A 24,865-nucleotide genomic window follows, 5' to 3' on the forward strand; every position below is an offset into this window, starting at 1 on the left:
ATAAAAATTAAAATATAGGCAATTTTTTTTCTTTTCTTTTTTCTCAAAAATTTTATATCATTTAATAAATATTATGATGTTGAATATATAAATGAGCACAAATCAAGATGAGAAAAAAAAAAAAAAAAAGCAAAAAATATTCTATATTTTTTTAAAATAATAAAAAAAAAATATATATATAAACAATATATTATATATATATATAATTGTATAGTATTTCATATATTATTATATATGCGTATGATCATAATATAATTATATATCATTTCATTGTTATAATAAATATATATATATATTTTTTTTTTATTATTATATCATTTTATATTTATATATTTATTTAATTTTTTTTTTTTTTTTTTTGTATTATCTTATCAATATATCATTTAAATTAGATAGAATACAACAAATCTAAAATTAATGAGATATATATAAATATAATATATATAAAATAAGTTCTTTTTTTTTTCTTTCTCTTTTTTTTTTTTTTTTTTTTTTTTTTGTTCTTTTATTATTTTCTATTTTTATATTATTATTATAAAATGGAAAATAAAGCAACAGAAGAAAACTTGGATAATTTTTTAACGCAATTGAATACATTAAATAAGGTAAGACTATTAAATATATACATGTATACATATATGAATATATGCATATATATATATATATTATAAGTTTTTATATAAACAGTTGTCATACATATTGACGTTATATTATGTTTGTATATGTTATCATTGATTATTTTATTTTTATTTATTTATTTATTTATTTTTTTTTTTTGATAGATTATTACATCATTTAAAGAAACTTGTAAGATTTCCTCCTACTGTTTTGATAAATGTGTTAGCTATCCAGGTAAAAAATAAAATATATACATAAAAAAAAAAAAAAAAATATATATACATATATATATATATATATATATATATATAAAGTATGTAGAAGGATTATATGTAGGATACCTATTTATATAAATATTTTAATAAATATATTTACAATATATATATATATATATATTTTTCTGTTTATATGTTTCCCTTTTATTGTAGAAAAAAGTTTAAGCAATACAAATAAAAAGTGTATATGGAATTGCACACAAAGATATATAGAAAGTGAATATTTTATAAAAAATCGTTCAAAAGATAGTCAGAGCTTATCCAATTTTGAACTGATTAAAAATATGAACAGTTCAGACAAATTAGCTGAACTGAATAATAATAAAACATAAATATTAAAAAATAAAATATTAAAAATAAAACGCACATGAATATATACATATATAATTATATATATATATATTAATGTGTACTTTATTTTTTTGTGTATATAATTTTATCCTTGACTTAATATTTATACTCCTACTTCATAATGGATGAAAATAAATACTTCAAAGAAATTTTTATATATGTAGATATAGATAAAGAAATTGGAGAAAAGAAAAAAATTTATGTAGAATATATAAAAAGATGCTTTAATTATTTACTTAGACAAGAAGATAATTTCATTTTATTAACATTAAAAAAGAATGTTTCCTTGTTATCTTACTTTTTTTCTTATTTATTAAAATCAGATCGAAATTATGACCATCCTTTTGAATTATTAAATGATGATAAAAAATATAATAGAGAATTAAATTTGTGTCTTTTAAATTTTTATTTAAAATTAGTAGATATATATTTAAATAAAAACAGATGTGATGTATTGTTTTTAAAAAATGTTTTTATAAAAATACATATCATGATGGATATTATTATGATGTGTTATAGTATAGATAAAAAAAATAATAAAAAAATTAAAGCATGTATATATAATATTTATAATAAAACACAATTTAATTGTTTCCATATTTATAAATATATTAAGCATCTCTATGAAGAATTAAAAAATATAAAAAAAAAATTAGAACATTATATAACATATAAAAATAAAATAACACATTATATCTTTCAATTAAATGAATTACTATTTAATATATATTGTTTTTGTAAATTCTTTAAAAAATATAAGTACTTTGATATAAATCAAAATAAATTATCAAACGAATTAATTATCATAAAATTAATGATATACAATGATAATAATAAAAATAATATTTATGAATCCACAAATAGTGGTAGATCACATGACATGTTGTTAAAAGCAGACACATCTTTTCTTTATATTTTTTTACAAACATATATCGAAATGGTAATAAAAAAAAAAAAAAAATATATATATATTTATATATATATATATATATATATATATTTATTTATTTATTTATTTATATGTATATATTTTCATTTTTTCCTTTTAATATCATTCCTTTTTTATTCGACACCCCCCCCTTTTTTCTTTCAGATTAATCATGTATATGACAGCCAACTGAATGATAGTCATATGAAAGATATCCTATATCTAAGGTATCAATATATGAATATTTTAAACATGTTCATAAAATATAATTTAAAATATGGTGATGGTAAAAACAGTTTATTTTACTTTTCTCTTATTATTGATATGTTAAAAGAAAAAAGTAATAAAACAAATTTACAATTCATAAAAAATGACATACATTTATGTAATTGGTTGTTTCTAGACAAATATATATTAGAAGGAAATGTAATCGATTTAGATTTTTTCTCTTATATAAATAGTTTTATGAACCTAAAAAACATAAAACAGGTTGACCAGATTATTCATAAGAAATATAAAAATGAAATCGATCAAATTAAAGAAATAACAAATGTGAACAATAATAATTATATTTTAAAAATTTTTAAAAAAAATAATTTTAACGTATCTCAATCAATAGAATATATTTTTATCAACCAGACAAATCAAGACAACAAACAAAATAGTGACAACAAACAAAATAGTGATGATAGTGATGATAATAATAATGATGATGATAATAATAATAATGATGATAATATATATTATGATAATATATTTTATGATAATAAATTTTATGATAATAAATTTTATGACGACAAAATAAATACAATTATATTAGGAGACCAAAAAGACAATCACATAGATAAAGAAATAGATGACGATATATCAGATATTAAAAATAAAAAATTAAATAACGTTCTTGAATTATTAAAAAAACGTAATATAATAAAAAGTACACAAAAAAAGAAAACACATAAATATAAATATATAAATAATAAATTAGATGAAGAAAATAAAAATAAAATACTTAACATAAGTGAATCATCAAACAATGATCAAGAATCATCAGATATGTCTTTAAATCATTTTCAAAATGAAATAATCATTTCAAATAAGTATAGAAAAAATGATATACAAAAACAACAAGAGGAACAACCTCTTAACATAAAAAAGGAAGACAACAATCAATTATATGAAAAACAACCCTTATCCTTTAAAACTAACAGAAATAATTTAAACATAAAAAATATAAACCATGAGCACAATATACAATCAGGTAAAATAAAAATATATATAAATGAATAAATATATATGTATATATATATATATATATATATGTATATTTTTTTTTTTTTTTAGATAACATGAAACGATATTATTTAAAAAAAACCGTTAATAAAGGGCGATCTCATCGAAATAAGTAAAAAATATATATATATATATAACCATACACATAATTTTATAGCATATATATTATTCTATATATATATATATATATATATATATATATATATATATATATATATTTTTTATTTTATATTTTATTTTTATAGCTTTGACAAAAAGATGAGCAAAGGGATGTTTTGAAAAATTAAAACAGAAGTCTACAGTTCATTTATTTTATTTATTCATTTATTTTATTTTATTTATTTATTAATATTTTTTTTTTTTTTTTTTTTTTTTTTTTTGTATTTAAATATCTAGCTAATTTTTTATTATAAGCTTATAAAAAAATTATGAAAAATATTTAAATATCTCATTTTATTATAGCATTTTATTATTCACTTTTATTTTTATATCTTTTAAAACATAAAAGCGGCTAAAAAATGCAGTAACCCAAAAATAATGTTCTTTTAAAAATAAAAATAAATAAATATATACATATATATATAAAAACATGTTTACCTTAATATGATAAAATTTTAATCACATGATATATTTTTTCATTTTTATTTATTGCATATATTACTTTTAAATATATGTAAACATAACTAAAGGTTAAAAAAAATAATAATAATAAAAAAAATAATAAAAAAAATAATAAAAAAATAATAAAAAATATATAGTATTATATATATATATATATATATATATATATATAACAATTAATTGTTCTTATTTATTTTAAACCTTATGTAGTTATAGTATCCTCATTAACACTTAACATTTTCGTCATCATCTCTTTTTATATTATCATTGTTTCTAAATAAATCGATATGCTTTTTCAAAGTGATATTATTTAAATTTAATTGTTCATTTTCTGAAATAAGTATATCATAAGAATGCTGAATTTTTTCCAGATGTTGTTTATAATTGTAATTCATATTTTTATAGTACATAATTAGTTTAATTAATAATGTTCTTTCATCTAATAATTCTTTGAATTTATCATACAAGGATGATATATCTTCATTTTCTATAATTTTTTTTTTATATTTTTTTAAAATTTTTTCTTTTTTCTTTTTTTCACAAGTAACATTTTCATCTAACATTTTATTTATGAATTGTGAATTTTTTTCAAAAAACTTTGTTTCTTCATCTGATAATTTATTGGTTGGATTATCATTCATATGGTTAAATATTTTATTATAATTTTGTATAAAATTATTTTCTTCATAATTAATATGTTCATGTGTTTCATTCTTTTCATTCTTATTATTTTGTATATTAATTCCAGTTTTATCATTTCCTTTTTCGTCTTCATAACTTAGACTTTTTTTCATAAATGACTGTGATGTTTTTTTTAAAATATTAGATACTTTATCATAACTTTTATGTAAATATGATTGTAACATTAATGTATTTAATTTTATTTTATCATTAATATCATTTTTTTTTACAACTGATTTGATTTTCTTTTCTTCACCTATACTCTGAACACTACTTGTTCTAGACATGTTATTATTATCATCACTTTCATATAACTTGTGAAATTCAATTTTCTTTTTTTTTCCATCACATATATTACTTTTTGATGTATTTTTCTTTTTATGTTTAGAATTACTTTTTTCATTATCATTTGTATTATTATTTGTATTATCATTTGTATTATCATTTGTATTATCATTTGTATTATTATTTGTATTATTATTTGTACTATTATTTTTATTATCATTCACTTTATCATCCACATTATTTTCCACATTATCACTCGCACTATCATTTTGTATATATTTTTTTTTTTTAATTTTTCTCTTTTTTTTTTCCTCGTAACTGTTAGAAGGATGTCCTTCCTCTACTTTTACATTCATATTGTATTTTTATTTTATAATTTAAAAATTTTTTTTAATAATATATTGTGAAAACATATATTTGCATAAAAAAAGAAAAAAAAAAAAAAAAAAAAAGGATAGAATGAAATAATATATATCAATGCAAATATCGACAACACAACAACAAAAATAAGAAAAATAAAATAAAATAAAATAAAATAAAATAAAATAAAATAAAATAAAATAAAATAAATACACAAATATATTATATATATATATATACTTATATTTTATATTAACAAATTATTAAATCACAATGACCAAAAGAATAGCACATAGAATTTTTAAAAATAAAAAAATTATTTATGCTTTTAAATACTCAAAATTTAAATGATATTTTAACTCCTTAAAATATATATACATATCAAATTATGGACATTTGTTTTAATTTTAAATGATTTTATAATATTTTTTTTTTTTATTATTTTTTATTTCCTTCATTGGAAAAATACACAATATGGTCGTTTATTTTACATATATTAAGAATAATAAAAAAAAAAAAAAAAAAAAAAAATACACAAATGTATTATATATATATATATATGTAGGACAGACTTATAGTTTTTTTTTTTTTTTTTTTTTTTTTTTTAAATTTAAGGTATAAAAAATTATTTTAAAAAAATAAAAGAAAAAGAAATTTTAATGTGGTTCTTCCTATGATATATATAATATATTTATAAAACTATAAGATTGATGTGATACTTTTTTATTTTTTTTTGGGAAATTTAAATAAAAAAAAAAATTATATATTTAATATATATATATATATATATATATAATATGTGCTTAAAAATTATTTTGTTGCTTATTTTTTATATATGATAATAAAAAAGAAACATCTCTCAATAAGATTATATATTCATATAAATATTATGTTTAAAAAAAAAATATATATATATATAACAAAATGAATTATAATATGAATATTACACTGTTTAAAAAAATTATATAAATGATTATAAAACAACAACAAAAAAAAATTAACATATATATATGTTCATATTTCTACAAACATATCATCTTTGTATTTTGTTCTTTATTTTATTGTACTTTTAAAATTCCTTTAAATTATTATTAACATATATATGTAAATGTATTTATCTCAGATTTCCTTTTTTCTAATTTCTAAATATCTTGTTAATATTCTTTTCTTTTTTATGTCCATAAAAAGGTTCATATCAAGTGACCATAAAAAAGATAAGCAGAAGATAAACCTGTTATAACACTCAAAAATATATAAGGATTAAATGTCATTACAATAAGCATTAATAAATAATCTATAGTATAATGTAAAAATGATAAAAATCCATAGTTGACGTTTTGACAAGGACTCATATTAACATAAGAACCGTCTCCCCCATCAGAAACTTTCTTCACATTATGATGAAGTCTTTTTTTTAATAATTTAATATATACTGAAAAAAAACCCAATATTATACACAAAATATTAAAAAATATAAATTGATATCTATTCTTTACTTGAAATATGTCAAATAATATTTTTATATTTTCATTATTTGAAAAATACATGGGTAACATAACACCATCCTCATTCTTTGAATGACAACAACTGCTGTTCACAAAATCGAAAGTGAAGGCCAGGCAAAATATTGCCAATGTGTAGTATTTTAAATTGGACTTGTAAAAGTTTTGCATCTTTTTTTTTTTTTTTTTTAAATGGATATTTTGTATAATTTGGCTATTTGGTTAATTGGCTATATGTATAATTTGGCTATTTGAATAACTGGTTATATGTATAATTTGGCTATTTGAATAATTGGTTATATGTATAATTTGGCTATTTGGATATTTTAGCTATTTGGATAATTGGCTATTTTTTTTTTTTTTTTTTTTTTTTTTTTTCAGATAATATATTTAAAACGTTCATACAAGTTTATACATCCCTTTGTGGTTGTATAAATGGTATGTGTAAAAAATTATAATGAACAAAAAAAAAAAAAAAAAAACTATAAAAATAAATAAATACATAAATATATACATATATATATTATATTTGTTTAATCTAAAACTTCACTTTTTGGTATTAAACCATTTTCTCTTGCATTTCTAATTTTTTCATACAATTCTTTGCGTTGTTTCTGGAATAATAAAAAAAAAAAAAAGAAGATACAGTGAAATACGAAATGTTTTTTTTTTTTTTTTTTTTTTTTTTTTTTTGGTACATAATATATATAATAAGGTAATTATAAAAAAATATAAAATATATACATATATATATATAATACGTATTTGTAATAATAATATGTATTTTCCGATATTTATCTTAATAAACATATCATATACATATATATAACTCTTTACAATTTGATTTTTTTTAAAACCAAAAAGTGTTTATATTATTTTATATTTTTATAAGAAAAATAAATACACCTTATGATATATACACAGAAAAAAAAAAATTAAAAACACATATAATATACATACACATACAATACAAATAAACATTTATTTATTTATTTTTTATAGTATGGAAATGTTTATCTTGCATATTTTATAAGTATCATTATATATATATATATTTTTTTTTTTTTTGGCCTTACTTCTTTTCTTATGTAATGTTTATACGAATAATGAACTGCATCATTCCACATATGAATGAATGAATATCCTAAGAGAGTGTAAAAGAAAGAAAGTAAAGAGGATAATTATGATAATAAAAATTTTTATATAATAACATAAAAGAGGTAAAAATAAAAATATATACATATATATATATATATATATATATATACATATGTGTGTGTATAAAATCAAGTACCTAAATATATGGTTAATCCCACTAGTGAATATGCTGTAGTGGTATGCAAAAAAGTATAGAGCTTTTCCTTCTTTACATAAAAAGAATAATAATTCAATTTGAAAAAACGAAAAAATTCAAACTTAACTCCCATTTTTTTTTAATATATATGTATATATATAATATGATATATATACATTTTTTTCTTATTTTGGTATAATTTTTTTTTTTTTTTTATCAATAATGTTCATAAATAAATTTTTTATTTAAAAGTATAATTAAAAACAAATACATATGTATATATATATGTATTAATTTATTTATTTTTTTATATGTACATCCCACATTCTTTTGATATACGCATTGTTATAAAATATATAAATAGGTTTAATAAAAATATCAAATATATATATAATATAATTTGTTTTGAAAATGTTTAAAGTTAATACCAAAAAAAAAAAAAAAAAAAAAAAAAAAAAAATTAATAAATCATAATAAATAAATAAATAAATAAATATATATATATATATATATATATATATATATATATATGTACAACAAAATAAAGTGTGTGAATTTTCAAATGGTAAAGTATTTTGAAGGAAAAGCATTTTATTATGATATGTAAATATTTTTTATTTCTTTTATATTTTTTGATATATTAACAAAAAAAAAAAAAAAAAAAAAATTACAATATATATATATATATATATATATATATATATATTTATTTATTTATTATTCATTTTTAATTTTTATTTTTTATTTTTTATTTTTAATTTTAAATTTCTTTTTAAAAATTTAATAGGTGACTGGTACATGTGGATCTGGATAGAACCTATAACATTCTGTTAATCCACGTCTGTGTAATGTATTTGGTTGATGCTCAATTAAATTAAAAATTCGATCAGCTAAAGGTTTTTTATTATCATCAAATTTCATAAAGTTTAATTCCTTTTGATATAACCATCTATTTGCCCAGAGGTCTAGAATTTGAATAGGTTTTTTACGTTCATCATTTATAGTATTTTGATTTAATTCAATAATAATATCTTGTATTTTTAAAATGGAAATCCAATGTTTAATTCTTAAAAATCGACTAGATCTTCTAACTTTTTTATAACGAAAGCTTAGAATTTCTTTACTTAGAGTAATTTGTTCTATTACTGCTTTAACTTTACAATATGATATTGTAGGTTTTCCTATGATTGAGAAATTTGGTGATCCAACAAATAAAACAGTTCCAAAATATATAACATCTCCTGCTTTTTTTCTATGTAATCTTTCTGTTTGTATAATATCACCAATAGTTACTTTATGTTCATTAGTTATATTTGATTTAAAAATACAAAATAAATGATCCTTATCTTTTTTAAGTAAATATTCTAAATTTTTTGGTGGCTTTTCATAATAATTTTCTTCATTCATATTACAAGAAGGATTATTATTTACATTTTTTCTTTCTTCTTTTTTTTTTGTCCATTTATAAAATTTCCTTCTTCCTAGGGATGTATTACATATATGTGCCTCATTGTTATAATCACATTTGTTGATATTATTATAAACATAATTAATATTATTATTATAAACATAATTAATATTATTATTATAAACATAATTAATATTATTATTATTATAAACACATTTAATATTATTATTATTATTGTTGATATCTTCACAATATTTATCACTTTCATCTTTTGTTTCATCATATGAATTTTTTAAAATAATTTCATTTTTTTCTTGTGGTATATAATTTTTTTTCGTCAGACGAGTGTAAGGTAAATTATTATGTAAAACAAACATACAAGAACTTTTATTCATAGGTAGAAGACAATGAAGGTTTTTCCACTTTCTGGCAATAGTTACTTTTTTTCTATAATTCTTTGAGGTATTTCTCCATCTAATTTTTAAATCTTTATATGTTATAAAATTATTCAAATTTTTTTTTTTCTCTTCATTAGGGTGTATGGGTATAACTGGGGGGTTGATTTTTCTCTTTCGATGTTTTCCCATCATAAGTTCCTACATATAAATAAATAAATAAATATATATATATGTATATATATATGTATGTATATATATATATATATATATATATGTACATTTATTTATTGTATATACTTTTTAAACACTTACTATTTTGTGTCCCTCTTGTCTTCGACAAGGATAGTAAGTCAGCTTTCTCTTTCCTACGAATTAAAAAAAAAAAAAAACATATATAAATGCATTCACACATATAAATATATATATATATATATATATATTTTTTAAATATATTAACCTATAATTTGCATCATATTATATATATTTTCATTTCCTTCAAAAGTAATATTCGATACAATTTTATTATTTGTTATACACTTTCTCCATATATTCATTTTTCAACATATAAAATAAATGAATAAATAAATAATAATATTTCTACTTATATATAACTATAGTTGGGTATATTCCTCCAACTTTTATTTTATAAGAAGTAATCAACTCGATATATTTCATACTACATAAAATGAGGTTATAATTTCACCCTCAAAAAAAATAAAATAAAATAAAATAAAACTATACATATGTATACATATATATATATATATATATTTTTTTTATTTATGGTGCCATTTAATTTTCGATGTGTAATAGAATAATTTTAAAGGGTTCTCCTTTAGTTTTTATTCTCTCAATAACAAGAAGGAATATATATACATACATATGTAAATATATATGTATTCATATTAAAAATATGTTGTTCTTTTATTTGTTATTATTTTTTATAAGGAAAAGAAAGTTTCTCTTTGATAACAAAAAAAAAAAAAAAAAAAAAAAAAAAAAAAAAAAAAAAAAAAAAATACATATATAATACATATATATATATATATATATGTGGCAAGGCATTCATTGTTATGGAATAAAAAAATAAATGATAATATATATAATGAAGCTCATAACTAAAAATATAATAAGTTATATATATATATATATATATATATATTTATATATTTATTTATATATGTATTTATTTTTATTTTTTATTTTATTTTCTTGTTAGTATAAAAAATTGTGCTGGATATTTTTTTTGAGTCGTTTATGCTCATCTTTTAATTTTTGCAGCTTAATTAAATTGGTCATATAATGTTGATAACTTTTATTTTTTATAAAGAAATCATTTTCTATATTGATATTTTGTATTGGATATGTTTTTTTTGTATGTAAATGATTAATCATATTTTCTGATTCATAAATGAAAGGTACAATTTTTTGTAGTGTTTCATTTTCAAAGGAATTATAATTATTAGATGTTGAATGTTTATGATTTGTTTGATGATATAAATTAGTTGTTAATATTGTTCCTAAAGAATTAAATTGTAACATTTTTTGTGCAGGTGTGTATTCATATATATTATTATTTTGTAATTGATTATATTTATTGTTAAAATTTTTGATACATAATTTTTGTTTATAATCATATGAAAGGAATATATAAAAAGAATGAGAAAAAACATCGAATGTTAATTTTATATTATGATCACTTCTATATTTATATATATATGCATTTTCAATTTCTCTTATATATTTTAACATGATATTTAATTTTTCTTTATCACATATTATTTCATTATTTATAAATTTATCATAATAAAATGGATTATATATATTTGATATTATATTATTTAAATTTTCTATAAAATTATAATTATTTTTATCTACATTATTAGTTTGATTTCTTTCTATAGAAGTTATATGGAAACGTATACGAACAAAATTATCATATCTTAAACAATATTTTATATCATTAGTATATATAAAATCATTTGTATTATTATTACACACCTTATTTATATGTTTAAATATATCATATAATATCGATATCTTCTTTATTATATTCTTATCAATGCTATTCTTATTAAGTTCATCGTATATACTATATTTTGCATATCTATTAACCGCATCTCGAAATTTAACATCTTCCTTACATCCCTTCATTCTTCAAAAAAAAAAAAAAAAAAAAAAAAAAATACACATAAAAAAAATTACACATCAAAAAAATTAAACTTGAAAAATTTTTAAAAATATATAACTGTTGATAAAACGATATTCATTTGTATAGATGAATATCTTCATATGTTGTCTCCTTTTAAGGATATCACAACAGGATAATTTCAAACAAATATAATCAAAGATAAAAATATAAAAATAAAAATATATCATAAATTATATATATATATATATATATATATATATTAAACAAAACCAAATTTGTTGTCTTTAATTTTTTTTTTTTTTTTTTTTTTTTTTTTTAATTTGTATGGTTATTTGCGTTCATGCAATTTTTGTGCATTCAGAAGGATACAAAAAAAAAACAGAGAACAAACATACAAATAAATAAAAATATATATATATATATATATATATATATATTTATTTATATAATATTTATATGTTGATTACAATAATTATATTATAACATATTTATTTTATATTTTTAATCAGAAAAAAAAAATTCTCTCTTTGTAGAAATAACCGTTAATTTATAGCGTATATATTTAAAAGTAGTTTCCAAAAAAAATATAATAAATAAATGACACAAAAAAATAAAAATATATATGTACAAATAAATATTTACAAATAAATATGTACAAATAAATATATACAAATAAATATGTCAATATATATATATATATATTAATTTATATGTCAGATAAACGGATATATATTATAATATATTTATATATATTATGCACGTTTACAAAAAAAGGTAAAAAAAAAAATTTTTAAAGGTATATAATAAAATCATACAAAGAATAAGTAGTTATTAGACATGTGCAGAGCATAATATTTTTTTACATAAAAAAAAAAAAATATATAAATATATTTATATATATAAATATTAATTATATATATATTTTTTTTTTTTTTTATGTTGTAAATATTTTATCCAACTCATTTACCATTTCATTCATCATTCTATCAATATTATCTTTTTCATCTTCATTTTTTTTTTGATCACAAGGTACTCGTAATTTTAAAATAAAATTTTTATTAATTTCATTCATATTATTTTTATAATGTAAATATGCTCTTATGGTTTCAAAACGATGACTAAAAATTAAATATCCCACTTGTTCAACATTATTATCATTATAAATATCATCATTATATACATTATCATTATAAACATTATCATTATAAACATTTTCCTTTTTATTTTCCTTTTCCTTTTTATTTTCCTTTTTATTTTCCTTATTATTTTCCTTTTCCTTTTCATTATGGTTGATTTGTTTTAATGAATACTTGTTAAAATTAAAGTTAATAAAAAACTTGAGTATTTTTTTTTCCTTTATATATGATTGTAATAATTTTTGATTATGTTTATAATTCTTTAAATAGATTTCAATAATTTTTTCACTTTGATCTATTATTTCTTTTTCCTTCTTACAAAAATCTTTTGATTTATTTTTTTTCATATAGGATTCATTTTTTTTTTTTATATTTTTTAAATGTTCGTCTTCATGATTATAATGAGTATCATTATTATTTTTATGTTTTAAATATTTTTTTTTATTTTTTGATATAATATTATTTTCATGTAAACTTTGAGCTATTTTTTCTTTTTCTTCTAACTTTTTTTTTAAATTAATTTTCTCAAGATTAAAAGAAAGAAATTTTTTTTTATCTAGATATCTTTTAAGACTTGTATTATTGACAGGTGTATTATTAATTACTTTTCCTTTCTTTTCTAAATATAAATTATATTTTTTTCTTAATTGTTCATTTAATAAAAATTCATATGCACTTTTTAATGTAGCAAAATTTTCAGCATATATTTTCTTTTCTTCTTTCTGTTGATAATGTATTTCTTTTTTGTCAGGATGTAATATTAATGCTGCTTTTAAATATTTCTTTCTAATAATATTCTTTGCATTCTCGTTATTACAATCGTTTATATGTAACCCCAAAATTTTATAGATGTCTTTGCCTCTAAGTTCTTTAGGTATAAACGATAAATCCATATTCAAAAATATTATAAATATGTTATATTATATTATATATTATTTTATATTATTATATATTATTTTATATTTTTATTGCTGTTCTAGACATAAAAAAAAAAAAAAAAAAAAAAAAAAAAAAAAAAAAAAACCGACTCTAAGTAAATATATATAATCATAAAAAGATAGATACATATATATATATATATATATATATATATATATATATTTACATATTTGTAATCTTTTCAGTGTGTTGTTTATACTTGTTTATTAAGACATATGTATTTATAATTAAACTATTTAACTTTGACTCTTGTCTCTATATTTTTATCATCACTACATTATAATACAAACCAAGAAAAAACATTCACCTTTATTTAAAGCAAATATAAAAAAAAGAAATTGTTATATTCTTATATATCAAGTAGTTATATAACTATAAAATGAATTATATTATCTTAAAAAAAAAAAAAAAAAAAAATATATATATATATATATATATTATATACATATAATTATATATATATTAATATTTGTTTAAATTGTAAATATATATATATATATATATATATATATAATCCTCTTTCAAAATATAATTCATTGAATAAATAAATATATACTTACATATATAATATTTTCAAATATTATAAATTCATAGTCATCCATTTATAAACAATAGTCAATTATATGACCTACATTTTTTTTTTTTTTAAACTTAATATTTTTATATTATAATTATATGCCTTTTTTAAAAAAAAAAAAAAAAAAAAAGGAAATTAATTAAATATAAATATTATCATATAAAATAAATAGATATTTTTTATATATCCATACAATGAATTTTTTTTTTTTTTAAAATAAAATATAAAAAAAAAAAAAAAAAAGGGAAACGTTATGACAACAATATGATATTATATATATGTATATAATATTATATATATATATAATATATCATTTAATATAATTAATAAAAAAAAAAAAATAAATTCTATATTTTTTTAAGTATCCAAGGACTAAAAAATTACGGCGTTATTCAAATAACATAGTAATAATATATATATATATATATTATATATATGTATTATTTTTTATTATTTTTTTTTTTTTTTTTACATATTATATAATTTAATTATTTGTTTCTTCAAGATGTTGTTTTAATAAAATAAAATAAATTAATATGTATATTTAATAATTATAATATTATATATATATATATATATATATATATATATTTTTTTTTATTTTTATTTTTATTTTATTTTTCATTTTGTTTAAAGAATGAAGTGTTTTTTTTTGGATGAGGTTTTAATAACTCCAAATTCTTCGTTTGATTATAATAAGATTGATGAGGAAAATATCAAAAGGGATCTCAGAATTATAAAAAATGATAATAATTATAATTATAATTATAATTACAATTATGATAATATTAATATAGATAAGATATTAAATTGCTTGAATTATTATAAGAAGAATATTACAAATATAAATATATTAAATAATATTAAAGATATAACTATTAATTTTATTAAAAATATACAAGATGATATAAGAAACTATATTGAGAATGATAAAAATAGATGTATGGATTATTGTTTAAAATGTTTTATTATAGAAGATTTTAAAATTATAGGAAGTTATAAATATAATATGTATTTAAATAATTATATTAATATAGATATAGGTATAGAATATAATAATTTAAATATTGAAGAAGCAGAATATTATAATTATCAAGACTTTTATATATATCATAATAAATATATTAATATACTTAAATCTTTTTTTTATAAAAAGGAATTTATTAAATATGTAAAAGAAGCTAACATCCCTTTTAATCTAGATCTTTCTATAAGTGAAAGATCTTTTATAAATCTATATAAATCTATATTAGTAATAAATATTAGTAAACAAAACAAATATATAGGATCTATACATTTAATTTTATATCCATCAAGTCAGGTGCAAGATTCTATATTTAAGGTCTATAATGGGTTATATAAACGAGAATTAAATGAAAATATAAATGAAAATATAAAAATAAAAATAAAAAGTAATGACAATATTTATACACATGATAATATGAATGACAATATACATAATTATCATCATAATATTTTTTATAACAAATATAATAAACAAACAACAAATAAATTAAATGATATTATAAAGGATACCTCCCATTTAAATAATAAAGAGAAAGAAAACACAAATTATGTGCCAGATATAATTTTATTAAATTTTTTAATTACAGAAATATATATCATCAAGTGTGATAATCTAATTAATGAATGTTTAAAGAAATACAAGAATATCAAGAAAGCTATTAAACTTTTAAAATTATGGTGTATAAATAAAAAATTATTATATACACTTCCTACATATGAAAATAATAATTATATAAAATTAAAAAAGAAGGAAAAATATAAATTTAATAATTTTTTTTATTATAATAATATTAATTCCTTTGATTTAACTCTTTTGTGTGCATATGTATGCTATACAAATAATTTAGAAGATTCAGATGCATTAGATATTTTTCATAAGACCATTTATTTTATAAGTTCAATAAATATAAATGAATATTTTTATTCATATGATAAAGGTATATTTAAAATAAATAATAAATATGATGAAAAAAATAAAAAAGAAGTATCTCAAAATTTATTTTCTAATGACAAGAATAATATGAATACATTCCTTTTAAATTCAACATATGATATATTTAAAAATAAAATATATACATTTTTAGAATTAATTGAAGAATCCAAAAAAGCTATATATTATTTAAATCATAAAAATTATTTTCATTTATTTATAGAAAATAATGATTGTTTTCCTCTTAATTATGAAGAAGAAATATTATTTCCTTTTCTTGGAAATAATTATCTTTTTAATTATAATTTTATAATTGGTAATATAAAGAAAACATTAATAAAAGCATTGGGTGATCGACTTGATGACATTACATTTAGATTAGTGTCATATGAATGTATTGAAAAGGAAAAGAAAAAAATGACTACTTTGAAAAATAAAAAATATATAAATGGAAATAATAATAATATTAATCATGTAAATAATGATAATATTAATCATGTTAATATTAATCATGTTAATAATAATGATAATAATTATGATTATTTGTTGAAAACCTCTGAAGATATACTTATCAATAATAATATAATAACAAACAAAATAAAACATGGTTTCATTGACAAGAAAATGTTTATAGGGGTATCCTTTTTTATAAAAACAAATAATATTATTAGATATATGGATATCTCTAAATATTTATATAAACCTGAAAAAATCTCAGCATTCAAAAAATTCTGGACTGATAAAGTTACTATTAGAAGATTTGAAAATAATACAATTTTTGAAGTATTAATTTGGAATACACCAGGAGAGCATAAAAAAAAAGGAGGTTCAAAAAATGTAGATTCAAAAAATATAGATTCAACAAATGTAGATTCTACAAATGTAGATTCTACAAATGTAGATTCTACAAATATAGATGCAACAAATATAGATGCAACGAATGTAAATTCGTGTGGTTGTGAGCATTTAAATAACATAGAGGAGAACAATCAAAGTGACAACAACAACAATAATAATAATCATAATAATAATAATAATAATTATTATTATTATTGTGGGGAAGACAAAATAGAAAAAAAAAAAAAAAGAAAGAAAAAAAAAAAAAATCCAATTAAATGTCAAGGAACAGAAAATATACATGGTAAGATAAAAAATTATAATACATGCAATTTCATATTTGAAAATTTATGTAGCGAATTATATGAAGATAAAAATAATTCTATACATGTTCAAATAATAAAATATATTTTAAATAAAATGAAATTTAAAGAAGAAAAAGATTTAAAAGAAAGTCTTTATAAACAAATAAAAAAGAATATAGATCAAGATCATGATGATTCTAATATTTTTTGTTTTGAATATATAGAATATAAAACACCATATATATATTTTTCAAACCCATTATTTATTAAAGATATATATTTTGATTATTATGAATCCATATGGAATTATTATAATGAAATAAAATCTATACTTTATAATATAAGTGAACCATTTTTTTCAATTTGTAATATAAATAGTAGTAATGAATTTTTAAAAATGTCAGATCTAGGTTTTTTTAAAAAAAAAAGTCTACAAATTATTGATATTATTATAGATATTAAATTTAATTCTAATATATATAAAAATGGAATGCAATATTTTAAAAATTATGAAATCGTCAAAAATATAATAAAACATAAGTTAATAAATGAAAGTAGTAATAATAATATAATAAATATTGAACAAAAGAATTTCTTTATTGATATAACATTTAAACAATTTATATTTAGATTACATATTTTTACAAGTAAAATGTTTCAAAAATATTTAATACAAATTACAGATATGGATAATATAAAAATACAAACAGTAGATCATATAGATCAAATTAAAAATTATATTTATAAACCTTTAATATCTTCTTTTATTTATTATTATATAATGAAATTCTCATCTTTTCATATCTCTTTAAAAATATGTAAACTCTGGTGTATTTCGAATGGTATATATTGTTATGAAGATTTTATAGAAAACATCTTATTTTATATATATAGACAAGAATATAAAAAGCATTGTAAGATGAATAATTTTTATTATCAAAAAGGGGTGCATATCAATAATCATGGTTTAATCGAATTTTTTGACAGATACAAATCGTGGGATCATACACATATAATGGGTTCTATAAAACAAAAGATGGAGAAAGAAAAAAGGAATATTAATAATGACAATAGATGTGATACCAATTGTGATAATAATTATTTTTATACATTTCATAATGATGATTATGATTATGATTATGATGATGATAATCAAAGTGAGGTGGGACAATCGAAGGAAGACAAAAAGAATGGTAGTAGTTCTAAAAAAATCCAAAATGAAGATTCAAACAAAAATATTAATAGAAAAAATAAATCAAATGAAAAAAATATAATAAAGAAAAATTCATCTATTTTAAATTTGCAAAAAATAGAAAACGAAGAAGATAGCTTTTTAGATAGTTTTTCCTTTTCATCAAAAAATATTTTAATTAAATTTTTAAGATTTATTATAAATTATGATTGGCTTAATAATCCTTTAATTATTGAATATGATGAATCTGATATAAGTGAAGAATATAAAACCAAATTAATAAATTCTTTTATAACAAGAAAAAAAAATAATAAGGAAAACAAAAAAAAAAATTTTTGGATATGTTCAATATATGATCCACATTGTTTGTTGATAACATTACCTCAACAATCGTATGATTTCATAATGAATGTGGCAACAATTACGTTAAACAATATAAAAGAATTCCATCGTTATTATGATAGAGACAGTTGGATTTCTTTATTTTTTATGAAAAAGAAAAATTATGATATTATTTTACAATTTAATAAGCCAAAGGATTCTATAAATAAGTTGAAGGAAGAAATGAAAAAGGTTTCATATATAAAAAGGAAACAAGAATGTGTCGACATTATATTATATGATAATAATAATGATGATAATAATAATGATGGTGATGGTAATGATGATGATGATGATAATGATAATAGTAGCTATATGTGTGATGATCAATCTATAGATAACTCTATTCTTAATATGGAAGATCAAGAATTTAATCTTGATTATATAAATAATATAAAAAAAAATAATAATGTTGAAACATCAGATATGATACATAATTTAAAAGAATGTGAATTATTACATGTTTATAAAATATATTTACAAAATTTTATAAAAGATTTAGAAAATAAATTTTCATCAGATATTTCTATTTTATATAATCCATTATGTTTTGATCAAGTCCTAAATATAAATAATTTTAAAAATAAAATGAAAAATAAAATGAAAAATAAAATGAAAAAAAATATGCAAAAAAATATACACATATTAAATTCGTGGACACCCTATATTTTTATATCATTAAATCCACAATTAATAAAAAATTTAGATATATCATGTAATGATAAAAATGAATCCACTAACAAGGAATATATAAAAGATATTTATAATACATCTTTATCATTGAATAATATTAACTTGTTATTATATTACATAAAAAATAATGTTAAAGATTTATTAAAGACAATTAAATTTACAACAATATAAATATATTTCTAAAAATAATACTGTGAGGATATATTTATAATATATATATATATATATATATATATGTATATATTTATGTATTTTTTTTTTTTTTTTTTTTTTCTTTTTATTCACCTATTTTTTCATAATATGATAAAATTATAACATTATCATATTATTCTTTCTTTATATATATATATATATATATATCTTTTTAGTGATATATAATAAAAACGTGTTATTAAAAATTTTTAATATAAAATATAAAACTTATGATTCATATAAAATGTGAACAATATATATTTTGTTTCATAACATGGAAGTTGTTTCTACTTCAAAAAATAAAATAAAATAAAAATATTGACATATATATATTTTTATTTAAATTTCATAAGATACACAAGTTTAAATTATTTATTATATATATATAATATATATTTTGAGATATTTAAAAAATAAAAGTAAGAAGAAGAAAATATTAAAATGTGTATTATATATTTCATATCACATTATTGTATTCGGTCTGTATATATATATATTATATATATATATATATATTTTTTTTTTTTTTTTTTACACATCATATATATATATATATTTTTTATTTTTTATGTCATACATAAATAATGATTATATTAATGCAATGCATATTTTTGATATGTGTAATTCTCAACTTTGTTTTACATATATATTTATCATATAAAAATAATAAATGAAATAAATAAAATTATTAACAACTTATATATATATATATAAAAGGAATATATAAATAATAAATAAAATGTATTATATTTATTAAACTTAAAAATAAAAGGTTTCTTAAAACTATTTTTTATTTTATATTATAATAATCAAAAAAAAAAAAAAAAAAAAAAAAATACATGATAATAATATACTGTGTATTATTTTATATAAAATAAATAAATTGAGTAATATATATATATATATATATATATATTAATAAACGAAAATTTTGTGTCATAGTAAATATATATAGAGTTATTATATGAATATAATACATAATTATTTTTTTATTTTTTTTATTATTTTTTTTTTTTTTTTTCTTTTTTTTTTTTTTTTTTTTGGGTGAGGGTTAAGGTATTTTAAGTATCATGCATATATTTTGTTATTTATAAAAAAAGTTTCATTCATTTAAAAAAATAAAAATTATCATATAACATACTAGTAAAGAATAAATATATAAATATATACAATATATGCAATATATATAATATATATTTATATATATAGAAACGTTTGCCATATATTTTTTCCCTTTTTTTTTTTTTTTTTGTTTTTTTTTTTTGTTTATTACTTATTGATGAGTCAAAAAAAAAGAAACATAAAAAAATGGAGCTCAATATGAGATTATATATACTCTTAAGCCATTTAGGTTTGGCTTTTATTTTAATGTATGCTTTTATGAAATATGATGAATTTTATTTAGCTGTAGTATATTTATCAACAGAAAAATTCCCAAGAACAGTAATGAAAATATAAAAAAAGGAATATAATACGTGTGGATACAAATAAATACATACATATATATATATATATATATATATATATATATAATTACATTATGCTATCCACCTAATTATTTTATTTTATTTTATTTTATTTTTTTTATTTTTTTTTTTTTTTTTTTTTTTTTTTTTGAAGATAATTTATAATTTTTTTTTAATGGTGTTTATAGTATTATGTAAATTACTATTAAACGTTTTTATTGGAGAACTCAGATACTTAGAAGTCGAACAGCTTATAGATAATGCCAGGGCTTTTATAATGGATACCATCTTATTTTTAGTGTTATCTAAACCTACAATAAATGGAAAAGAGGTTTCTTCCATCATCTTAATTAAATATTTATCTATCATAGTTATCCTTAAGGCATATCACTTGGTCTTATATTCTCGAGTTTCAAATGTAAAAAGAAAGAAATATACATATAAAAATAAAAATAATGATACATATGTATATATATATATATATATATATATATATATATATATTTATTTATTTATTTATTTATTTTATTTTTTTAGATTTTTGAATTGGGTGTACCTAGAACACGAGTTCTAGTTAAATTGTTTATTTTTATGTGCCTACTCTCAATTGCGAACCTTACGTTGTTCACTTACTTTTATAAGAATTCCTTAAAAAATTCGACCATGTATTTATGGTTATTTTTTGAATGCTTAAGTATATTTGAGTCATGTCAAATATCCATATGTAAATTTTTTGTTAATGTAATTGATTTGAGATCGCCAAATGGATTGTCTTCAAAAGCCACCATTTTGTTTTTTCTAGATATCTTACATGATATTATGAGTTTGATAATATTTTTAGTTTTCATACTAGTATTTGTTTTAAACAATTTCAGTAACTTGCCTTTACATATGACTGCAGATATTATACATGTCGTAAAAACACTCATTTCAAGATTTAAATCTTTTCAAAAATATAGAGAACTCACCAAAAATATTGAAACAAAATTCGCAAATGCAACAGAAGAAGAATTAAAAGAAGCTGGAACTTGTATCATATGTAGAGATGATTTAAAAGAAGGATCCAAAAAATTATCATGCTCACATATTTTTCATGTAGATTGTTTAAAATCATGGTTCATACAACAACAAACGTGTCCTATCTGTAGAACCGAAATAAAACCATACGCAAAGAACGAACAAAATAAATCAGAGAATGATACAACACAAAACGAAAAACAAAATGAAAAAATAGAACAACCTACCATACAAGAAATAATTACAAAACCTAACTTTCTTATAAGCGATCAATCTATGTATTTAAATGACCAAAATATTGTAACTAATTTAAATGTCAATCAGGAATACTATACACCCTTAAATAAAAATATGAATTCAAAGGAGCAAATAAAAATTTTGATGGACATGGTAATAATATTACGATGCATATTAAATAAAAGAAATATATAAAATATGTGAAATGTGTGAAATATCTGAAATGTGTGAAATATCTGAAATGTGTGCAATTTAGTATTTCTAATATATATATATATATATATATATATGTGTACATTTTTAATATATTATTATATATATTTTTACCTTTGTGTAAATTTTTTTTTATTTTTTTTTACCTGAACTGTTCATGTAAATGTTAATGTATTTTATATATATATATATATATTTTACATGAACTGTTCATGCAAATATTCAAATATATACATATAAATATATATATATATATATTTATTTTTATTTTTTTTTTTTTTCAGTGCAATTATTATAGGGAACTAAGTTTGGTTTGCCTAAAAGAAATTGATAAAATAAATCATAGTTCTGTGCCAGCAAATGTAATGTTAAGAAACATATATGGATCTATAAATTATAATATATTAAATAATATGGAAGATGATGAGGTGCAAAAATATTTAAATAAGATTTCTCATATACCTCAAATGAAAGGTTTCAAGGAATATATAGAAAAAGTTTTAATTACAGATATGAAATATACTAAAGATATATATTCAACATTATGATATGCTTTTATTTTAGAAATAAATTAAAATAAAAATATATATATATATATATATATATATACATATATATGTACACATATTATTACTTAATACATTTTATTCTTTATATTTTTGACTACCTTGTTTTCGTAAGTTTGTTATTATTTTTTTATTTTCTTATTTGTCTTAATTTTTTCCTTATCTTTATTATATTATATTATATTATACTGTATTATTTTATTTTATTTATTTATTATTTTATATTTTTTTTTGTACACTTTATATATATATAATATATAATATATATATATATATATATATTTACATATATTTGATATATCTTTATTGGATGTTTAAAAATATATACACTTTAAAAAAATAAAAAGATATTAAATTATTTATTTCAGCATTTAATAATATATATATATATATATATAATATGTATAATTATATAAATATTTTTATAGAAAAAAATACCTTCCCCAAAAATGTTGGCACCACACTCTATATATATAAATATATATATATAATATATATAATTATATAAATGTATTAAAATGCATTTTTTTTTTTTTTTTTTTTTTTTATTTCATTTATTTATTATTTTTTTTTTTTTAAATATTATTATTATTACCTATTATTTTGTAAACAAAAATAATAATATAGTTTAAATGTATTTAATTATAATATATTATATATATATGTATATGAATAATATTCATTTATAATGAATTTAAAGAAAAATTATATATGCATTTTGTTCCTCTTTATTTGCAGTTCATATATTTTAATAATATATATACATATATATAAATATATATATAACACATATAATAAATTTCTAATTATATATATATATAATATATATATGTTTAGACATAAATACATTAAATGATATACATATAAAATATTTTAATATATACCAAAATGAAAAAAGTACATATCATTTAATATATATATAATATATAATGTTTACGCATTCCTCTTCCTTTTTTATTTTTATAAACTTTAGTATAAAAAAAACATATACCGA

General features: G+C 16.9%; 10 protein-coding genes and 1 non-coding gene across 11 annotated transcripts; 4 read left to right on the forward strand and 7 right to left on the reverse strand.

Annotated features, from left to right (window-relative positions):
* Nucleotides 1-539: 539 nt before the first annotated feature.
* Nucleotides 540-1,225, forward strand: PADL01_1421300 (mitochondrial import inner membrane translocase subunit TIM8, putative; the record flags this gene model as incomplete). The annotated part of the gene is made up of 3 exons (XM_028684493.1): nt 540-605; nt 783-852; nt 1,047-1,225. The coding sequence occupies 3 exons, from the start codon at nt 540-542 to the stop codon at nt 1,223-1,225; spliced, it is 315 nt and encodes a 104-aa protein (XP_028540565.1).
* A 140-nt stretch (nt 1,226-1,365) lies between these two features.
* On the forward strand, nt 1,366-3,741 carry PADL01_1421400 (conserved Plasmodium protein, unknown function; the record flags this gene model as incomplete). Its single annotated transcript, XM_028684494.1, has 4 exons — nt 1,366-2,184; nt 2,338-3,430; nt 3,514-3,574; nt 3,708-3,741. The coding sequence occupies 4 exons, from the start codon at nt 1,366-1,368 to the stop codon at nt 3,739-3,741; spliced, it is 2,007 nt and encodes a 668-aa protein (XP_028540566.1).
* A 98-nt stretch (nt 3,742-3,839) lies between these two features.
* PADL01_1421500 lies at nt 3,840-4,029 on the reverse strand. The gene has a single exon (XR_003699396.1). It is a non-coding gene; the product is annotated as an uncharacterized ncRNA (non-coding RNA).
* Nucleotides 4,030-4,307: 278 nt separating this feature from the next.
* On the reverse strand, nt 4,308-5,405 carry PADL01_1421600 (conserved Plasmodium protein, unknown function; the record flags this gene model as incomplete). The annotated part of the gene is made up of 1 exon (XM_028684495.1): nt 4,308-5,405. The coding sequence occupies one exon, from the start codon at nt 5,403-5,405 to the stop codon at nt 4,308-4,310; it is 1,098 nt and encodes a 365-aa protein (XP_028540567.1).
* A 1,194-nt stretch (nt 5,406-6,599) lies between these two features.
* Nucleotides 6,600-7,082, reverse strand: PADL01_1421700 (copper transporter, putative; the record flags this gene model as incomplete). Its single annotated transcript, XM_028684496.1, has 1 exon — nt 6,600-7,082. The coding sequence occupies one exon, from the start codon at nt 7,080-7,082 to the stop codon at nt 6,600-6,602; it is 483 nt and encodes a 160-aa protein (XP_028540568.1).
* A 362-nt stretch (nt 7,083-7,444) lies between these two features.
* On the reverse strand, nt 7,445-8,338 carry PADL01_1421800 (conserved Plasmodium protein, unknown function; the record flags this gene model as incomplete). Its single annotated transcript, XM_028684497.1, has 3 exons — nt 7,445-7,525; nt 7,988-8,055; nt 8,206-8,338. 3 exons carry the CDS (start codon nt 8,336-8,338, stop codon nt 7,445-7,447), a joined length of 282 nt encoding a protein of 93 aa, XP_028540569.1.
* A 647-nt stretch (nt 8,339-8,985) lies between these two features.
* On the reverse strand, nt 8,986-10,203 carry PADL01_1421900 (mitochondrial ribosomal protein L21 precursor, putative; the record flags this gene model as incomplete). Its single annotated transcript, XM_028684498.1, has 1 exon — nt 8,986-10,203. One exon carries the CDS (start codon nt 10,201-10,203, stop codon nt 8,986-8,988), a length of 1,218 nt encoding a protein of 405 aa, XP_028540570.1.
* Nucleotides 10,204-11,226: 1,023 nt separating this feature from the next.
* PADL01_1422000 (conserved Plasmodium protein, unknown function) lies at nt 11,227-12,165 on the reverse strand (the record flags this gene model as incomplete). The annotated part of the gene is made up of 1 exon (XM_028684499.1): nt 11,227-12,165. The coding sequence occupies one exon, from the start codon at nt 12,163-12,165 to the stop codon at nt 11,227-11,229; it is 939 nt and encodes a 312-aa protein (XP_028540571.1).
* A 932-nt stretch (nt 12,166-13,097) lies between these two features.
* Nucleotides 13,098-14,192, reverse strand: PADL01_1422100 (DnaJ protein, putative; the record flags this gene model as incomplete). The annotated part of the gene is made up of 1 exon (XM_028684500.1): nt 13,098-14,192. One exon carries the CDS (start codon nt 14,190-14,192, stop codon nt 13,098-13,100), a length of 1,095 nt encoding a protein of 364 aa, XP_028540572.1.
* A 1,260-nt stretch (nt 14,193-15,452) lies between these two features.
* Nucleotides 15,453-20,351, forward strand: PADL01_1422200 (conserved Plasmodium protein, unknown function; the record flags this gene model as incomplete). Its single annotated transcript, XM_028684501.1, has 1 exon — nt 15,453-20,351. One exon carries the CDS (start codon nt 15,453-15,455, stop codon nt 20,349-20,351), a length of 4,899 nt encoding a protein of 1,632 aa, XP_028540573.1.
* Nucleotides 20,352-21,680: 1,329 nt separating this feature from the next.
* On the forward strand, nt 21,681-23,853 carry PADL01_1422300 (ERAD-associated E3 ubiquitin-protein ligase HRD1; the record flags this gene model as incomplete). Its single annotated transcript, XM_028684502.1, has 4 exons — nt 21,681-21,815; nt 21,993-22,256; nt 22,376-23,245; nt 23,590-23,853. The coding sequence occupies 4 exons, from the start codon at nt 21,681-21,683 to the stop codon at nt 23,851-23,853; spliced, it is 1,533 nt and encodes a 510-aa protein (XP_028540574.1).
* Between the last annotated feature and the right edge of the window lie 1,012 nt (nt 23,854-24,865).

This window comes from Plasmodium sp. gorilla clade G2 (genome assembly GCF_900097015.1).
Source record: "Plasmodium sp. gorilla clade G2 genome assembly, chromosome: 14".
In the NCBI taxonomy this organism is placed as follows: domain Eukaryota; phylum Apicomplexa; class Aconoidasida; order Haemosporida; family Plasmodiidae; genus Plasmodium; species Plasmodium adleri (nom. inval.).